General features: G+C 54.0%; 1 protein-coding gene across 1 annotated transcript in view; it reads left to right on the top strand.

Annotated features, from left to right (window-relative positions):
- The window catches only part of pkd1b (polycystic kidney disease 1b), a gene marked incomplete at its 3' end in the record, with an annotated part of 39,159 nt that overhangs the window by 20,069 nt on the left and 11,417 nt on the right, over positions 1–7,673 (top strand). The window contains 8 exon segments of the mRNA XM_084475657.1: positions 265–388; positions 1,305–1,454; positions 2,423–2,852; positions 3,525–3,619; positions 5,148–5,205; positions 5,208–5,234; positions 5,960–6,162; positions 6,851–7,048. Of these exon segments, the coding sequence (XP_084331783.1) occupies positions 265–388; positions 1,305–1,454; positions 2,423–2,852; positions 3,525–3,619; positions 5,148–5,205; positions 5,208–5,234; positions 5,960–6,162; positions 6,851–7,048 (1,285 nt within the window).

Here is a 7,673-nt window from a genome sequence, read left to right as displayed (position 1 = left end):
CGTATAAACACACACACACACACACACACACACACACGCGCATATCCACAGACACACACTTACACACAATCGAATACACACACATCCACAGACATACAATCACACAGGGTCGAAACGTTGCTGTGATTTTTTAAATTAAATTAATATGGGAGCTTAAGCAGTGCTGTGGACATTGCATTCATTTCATTCTTAATAAATGGATGTATAATAAATGAGTTATTTAATCTTACCCACTGTGTTGATTACTTGCTGGGGGGGTTTCAGGGGGCCGGTGTCAGCGGACATGATGCTCAGTGGGGAGACGGTTGCCGTGGGGATGACCCTGAGCCTGCTGGTGTTTCCTCTCCAGTGTGTTCTCTGTTTGCTGTTCCGGAAGATACGTGGCCAGGTACACACACACGCACGCACACACACAATACACACACACACACACACACACACACACACACACACACACACACACACACACACACACACACACACACACACACACGCATGCATAGACTCTAATACAAGCACAGTTTCACATACACGTGCCTATACTAAATGACATGCCCACTCACGCGCACACACACAAACACACATGAACACACACACACATCCACAGACGTACAATCACACACCCACACATGCACGCACACTCAAAACGCACACACACATACATACACACACACACACACACACACACACACACACACACACACACACACACACACACACACACACACACACACACACACACACACACACACACACACACACAGACACACACTTAAATACACACACACAGGTTTATATTTATAGTCCTCCTGATTAGGGGTCATTATACTGATATTAGGAGGTATGATGGGAACAGACTTATCTCAGCGTTGGATCAGTACACTCTGTCCAAGCTGGGCCCCTGCTGGTCCCTCCACACTTATCGCTGTTGACCCTTGAAGCAGCGCTTGAGTTCGTGTGCCTTTGTTGGAGCCAAGACGTTTTCCGCTGAATAAGTGGTGGATGTTTGTCCGTTGACACGGTGACATTTTGATCACAGACAAACACTAGAAGAAGTTAAGAGGGAGGGAGGAAGTGATACGGATTAAATCAAAGTTGAAATTAAAGTCAGGCAGCTTTTCCGTTTGTCAACAAGCATGCGTGTATTTGTCTGCGTGTGTGCGCGCGTGTGTGTGTGTGTGTGTGTGTGTGTCTGTGTGTGTGTGTGTGTGTGTGTGTGTGTGTGTGTGTGTGTGTGTGTGTGTGTGTGTGTGTGTGTGTGTGTGTGTGTGTGTGTGTGTGTGTGTGTGTGTGTGTGTTTCCAGGTAACTCTAGACCTGTCTGCTCCTCCGTCTCCGGTCTGTCACTCAGTGGAGATGGACGTCTTCCTCGGCCAATCACCTCTCTCCGGCCCGTCCTTCCTGTCCCTGCCGGACACCTCCCACGCCCCCGGACGAGACAGCAGTCCGTCATCTGTGAGCACACACACACACACACACACACACACACACACACACACACACACACACACACACACACACACACACACACACACACACACACACACACACACACGCATATCCATAGACACGCACTTACACAAAATCTAATACACACACCCGCAGACATTCAATCACAACCATGCACGCACACATAAACACACACGCACACACGCACGCACACACACACACACTGTTTTTAGCGATATAAACATTTGATCTTCTACTTTCTCTACTTCTACCTACCTTCTATTTTCTGACTTTGTCCCTTTTACCCAAAAGCTTGTTTCATTCATTCAATTGGACAATCCTTAGCGTCTATTTAATCACACGCACACACACACACACACACACACCCCCACCCTTTGGTCCGCTCTCTCCCACCACGCCGTCTCCACTCTGACCTCCCCCCCCCTCTGACCTCCCCCCCTCTGACCTCCCCCCCTCTGACCTCCCCCCCTCTGACCTCCCCCCCCTCTGACCTCCCCCCCTCTGACCTCCCCCCCCCCCTCTGACCTCCCCCCTCTGACCTCCCCCCCCTCTGACCTCCCCCCCCTCTGACCTCCCCCCCTCTGACCTCCCCCCCTCTGACCTCCCCCCCCTCTGACCTCCCCCCCTCTGACCTCCCCCCCTCTGACCTCCCCCCCCTCTGACCTCTGACCTCCCCCCCCTCTGACCTCCTCCCCCCCCTCTGACCTCCCCCCCCCCTCTGACCTCCCCCCTCTGACCTCCCCCCCCTCTGACCTCCCCCCCCCTCTGACCTCCCCCCCTCTGACCTCTGACCTCCCCCCCCCCTCTGACCCCCCCCCCTCTGACCTCCCCCCCCCTCTGACCTCCCCCCCTCTGACCTCCCCGCCCTCTGACCTCCCCCCCTCTGACCTCCCCCCCTCTGACCCCCCCCCCCCCCTGTCCTCCCCCCCTCTGACCTCCCCCCTGCCGTTCAGCTCTTGGGCAGTAAAGCGCTGGACTCGGGGATCCTGGCGTTCTGGGAGGCGGCGGGCCTCACCCAGGCAGGACGGGGAGGGGGCGGGGGCCCCGACGGGGGCCCCCCGGGGGGGTGGCCCTCCTGCGACAGCCTCGCCGAGCTCACCCTCTCCGGCTCCGCCTCGGACACGACCTTCGACCCCTGCCCCCCCGCGACCTTCGCCGCAGGCCCCTCGCCGCGCGGCGGGGGCCTGACGCGGCCGCTGAGGCGGAAGAAGGGCCTGACGCTGCCCCGCCTGCCGCCGGCCGGGCCGACCGCCACCGGCGCCGCCGCCGCCGCTGCCACGCCCGGGCCCGCCCCCGTCGGCCCGCCGCCCCCTGCTGGCGGGCCGCGCCCCAAACCGCCGGTTCAGTACCCCTACCTCACCAACAGCTTCCTGACGCAGTCGGGTGAGTCCCCCCCCGGGGGGGGCTGACGTCATGTTTCCGCTGTCAGCCGCCGCAGTCAGGACGGCGCTCTGCACTGATGAGTGTCTGTGGTTCCCTGGAGTCGAGTCACAACCAGATTGCATGAAGCAGATTCAGTACAACACACAGTGGGAGGAGACGCAATACAATAGACGCACGCACACAGACACACAGACTTAGACACACACACACACACACACACGCAGACACACAGACACACAGACTTAGACACACACACACACACACACGCACACAGACACAGACTTAGACACACACAAACACGCACGCACGCACGCATGCATGCACGCATACACACACGCGCACACAGACTTAGACACACACAAACACACACACACGCACACAGACACGCAGACACAGACTTAGACACACACAAACACATGCACGCATGCACACACACACACACGCACACAGACACACAGACAAAGACTTAGACACACACACACACACACACGCACACACGTAGCTAGGTAGTCAGCTGGGAGTACATACAGATGATTTGCACGCAGATGACAACCATACGATGAGATATTAAATTCATAGATCTGGCGACGTGCAGCGGTTACCCCCCCTGCTGACGACACGTTCACTAAACAACGGTTGTTGTCGTTGTTGTTGTTGTTGTTGTGTCGTCAGAGGAGAACCTTCTCAGATCCATCCACACCGAGGACCCCGATGACACCTCCGACAGCGGCCGCTACTCCCCACGCTGCTCCTCCTCCTCCTCCTGCTCCTCCTCCTCCTCCTCCGCCTTCACAAACACGTAGGTAGCAGATAGAGCGAGGGAAGACGAGGCCGCCCTCCGTTCCCGAGGATCAAACGCACGCTCCCCTTGGCCTCTTCCTCCTCTCTCTCTCTCTGGTGCGTTTGAGCCGCTCCTGCTCAGACGGTGGTTCAGAGCTGAGAGGGCTCCACGCTGTGAGGGGGGGGGGGAACCGAGGGAGACGACGTCCTCCCACTCGATTAGGAGATGAGAGGAATCACACGGAGACAAATACCGGGAGAGAAATGTGTTTGGATATTTTCTGGATGGAACGTTGAATGAGACTCTGTGTAGAGTTGCAACTTGGATTCGGCAGCATAAACCACTTTATAACACTACTAACTACTGTTACCACGCCAGACATAAAATAATGGATCTATAAATATTATATATATATATATATATATAGGATATAATCATTTAAATATTATATAACAATTAAATTATAAAAATAATCATTTATTTTTATTAAAGGTCCCATGACATTAGCCTAGTCCTAACTAGACCTTCGTACGCATTTCATTCGTACCGATGGTCTAGAACTGCTATAGAGACAAACGATTGCTCACTTGAAGGCGGGTGCTGTTGAAGTTTAAAACCTATTGGCTCTGCCTGGTGCCACTCCGGATCTGCCTTAACCAATCGCTAACGTTTAGTCGTGACGTATTTCATGCTTAGCAAACTCCTTCACCACTAACGGAGCCAGCTGGAAAATTAAACTTTTCCCGAATCTCGTGGGAAGAAGCGCCACAACATCTTGACCACCAACAAAACTAAGCAAAGCCTGTTCCTGCTCCGGCTTTAATTTATCTATATTCGGCAGAGTTTCCACAACAGTTCGAATAGCTTCGTTAGCATCTTTCTCCATGGTCTTCCTGCTGCTTCCTGGTATTCGTTTGACTATAACTGAAACTCGCGCGTGACCTGTACGTCACTGTTCTCAGGCCGCGCCTCCTGTTCGCCGATTGGAGGGACAAACTTGAAGGAAAATAAATCGTTTGAACATACACTACTCCCAGACCGAAGTACTGAAGTGAAACGAAAATTGAGCGGAAGTACGGAGGCGGGCGGAACCAGGCTACCATGACATGGCACCAGGTGTGAGTGTGATTAGCCGTCACAAGCCGTTTTGGAAATCTGCCCCTTATGACATCACAGGTGGGTGTGTCCACCTAGGTGTGTGACGGATAGATGAGCAATGTTTGCTACGGTCACACCGGGTAGGCAGCTGGTAGACTGATCTATCCCAGCAACACATCTAGGTGGACACGCCCACCTGTGATGTCATAAGGGGAAGATTTCCAAAACGGCTCGTAACGGCTAATATTTAATTATGAATTATTTTACATTCTATTTGACTGTTGTTTATTTTCCCGTCCACATTCAGCCAGAGCGGCTCCTGGTCAGACGGCTGGGGGCCAGAGGTCAGAGGGCAGGGGGGGCCCTGGAGCCCCGCCCCCCGGTCGCCCTCCCCCGTCTCCCTCTACCGCCCCCCCTCCGCCCTCACCCTCCTCTCCGTGGCCAGCACCTCCCTCCCCAGCCCCTCCCCCGATGCCTCCGCTCCCCGTCGGCCACACGCATAGGTGAGTTCCCCCCCCCCCCCACCCTCACCCTCACCCTCACCCCCACCCTGACCCCCACCCTAACGTGTACTTCCTCTCGCTCTTTGTTGACATATCCTCCAAGCTTGGCATCGTGTTTAATTCAACCTCAATATTTTAATCAAATCAATACATTGCTGTATTGATACCACTGCAATCATTTCCATTTTCTAATGTACATAATAATAAAACAATAGAAGGGTTTGACGTGATGTCAGGAACATTCTGAGCTGCCACCTCAGCGCATTTTCCACCGTTAATAATATAATAATATAATATTATTATATAGACAATATAACAACAACCGAGAGTAACCTAGCAGTAATACTGCTTGGATTCTTTGGTCAAGATGCACCAAGATGTCTGGCTTACTTTGTGGTACTTCAGATGCCATGATTGAATCCCTCCTCCACTGTACGTATCATATCAGAATGACATCGTTTAGGAGCTGTTCTGGCAGCCTGTTGCCCCGGCGATGAGTAGATCAGTGTGAAAATGAGCCTCTCGACGCATCCCACTTCGGGATGTGGGCAACTGGATTGGAGAGTGAAACGAGGCAAAAACACGAGGGCAATTCCAAAAAAGAGTGAAGTTTTAATCACTTCCCAAATAATAAAGACCGAACCACAAATAAACAAAATCCTTTGGTTACCAAATATATTCACTCTTGAAAAAAACGACTGACCTCTCCCCCCCGGCTCCCACAGGTGTGGCCCGCGGCCCGGCCCGCCGGCTGCTCCCCCGCTGGGCGCTGCGCGTCGTCTACCCCCTGGTGGCGGCGGCGCTGGCGGCCTGCCTGGCCTGCGCGTGGCTCTACGGCCGGGCCTTCCCCCGGGCCGTGCTGCTCATGTGGCTGGCCTCCGTGCTGACGGCCTTCCTGAGCTCCGCTCTGCTGCTGGAGCCGCTGCAGGTGAGCGCTCCTCCGCTGAGCTCGCGGAGCCCCTCCGGCTGGGAATCGACACCGCAGGGCGAGAGAGAGAGAGAGAGAGAGACGTGAGCGTAACGTCGGGGCGTGTGTCCGTTCACACCGCCGCCGTTTTCTTTCGCTAAGATTCACCGGATAACGTCTTCACCGAGACGCTTCAGAAACGCTTGGAGATAGAAGTGAAGCTTTGGTCGGGGCCGTGAGACGGGCGTGGAACGCTGCCGGTGTGAATCAGTGCACCGGTCTGAACGGATTCTATCTCTGGCTGAAGTCGGACGTCTGACAGCCGACTTAAAAAAAACGCGTCTAAAACGGCTCTGGTGTAAATTGGCCTTGACGCCTCGACCGGCTGCTTGCTGCAGAGCTGGATCCTCACGGGGGGGCCCTGCGGTTGCTAGCGTTGTGTGAGCCTTGTGTCAGTCGCTGAAGGCCACACCTTCCATCTATTCATCCACCTTGTCGACTCAATCCACCCATTCATCTGTGCAGCCAGCAGTCCATCCATCATCCACCCATACCACCGCCGCCATCTTCCCATCCATCTCTCTATCCGTCAAATCATCTCCCGATCAATCCTGTCATCCAACCATCTACCATCTGTGTGTGTGTGTGTGTGTGTGTGTGTGTGTGTGTGTGTGTGTGTGTGTGTGTGCTGTGTGTGCGTACACACCAGGTGTGTGTGCAGGCCCTGCTCCACACCGTGCTGTGGCGGCCCGTGGACCCCGAGGTGGAGGAGCTGCTGTCCTGGGAGGCCGCGGTCCGGAGGCCCGACCTGGAGCCTGGGGCCACAGTGCGCCCGCCGTGCGGATACGGCCTCCTGCGGGCCAGGCAGGAGGCCCAGAGGGTCCGGGCGCTAGGCTCCCTGATGAAGGTATGTGTGGCAACTAGGCATGGGCGATTCGCAAACGATTCGGTCGGAACGAACGAATCCCGAAGGTGAACGACGAGAACTGATTCCCAAAAAGAAGAGAACTGATTCCTTTTTTTTTAACATAAAATAAAAATATGGTCACGTAAATAAAAGATACAAACGAACAGAGCTTCGTCTCCCCTCGACTTCATATTGATTGAGTCTAAAACATTCTCATATTGATTGAGTCTAAAACGTTCTCAAACCACACTTAATGCTCGAGCGGCGTCGTAGGCTAATGCTACAGAAATTAGCTGTTTTCCCGAGCACCGTCACCGTCTGAGACCTTCTGGTGGTTTAAAAGGCTCCGTTTGCGGGCGTACCTCATATTTAAAAGCAAAGCGATGAGGCCAGACACCTGAGATACCCTGCCAAATTACGTAACTGACCATATGACTTAACAAACTGAACGAACTGAACGAACGAATCAAACGAACGATTTGTGATAGTGAAGGGAACTGAAAGAACTGATTCCCGGAAAAGAATCATTTTGCCCATGCCTAGTGGCAACACGGCCCTTGACAATCAACGTGATGCAGAGGGCCAGGGCGGAGCAGACCTTAAACAGCATTGCTCCTCCAAGGCG

This window comes from Micromesistius poutassou (assembly GCF_964030765.1).
Source record: "Micromesistius poutassou genome assembly, chromosome: 11".
NCBI classification, from domain to species: domain Eukaryota; kingdom Metazoa; phylum Chordata; class Actinopteri; order Gadiformes; family Gadidae; genus Micromesistius; species Micromesistius poutassou.
Note: the sequence above shows the minus strand (reverse complement) of the source record. Positions and strands in the feature narration are given on the sequence as shown.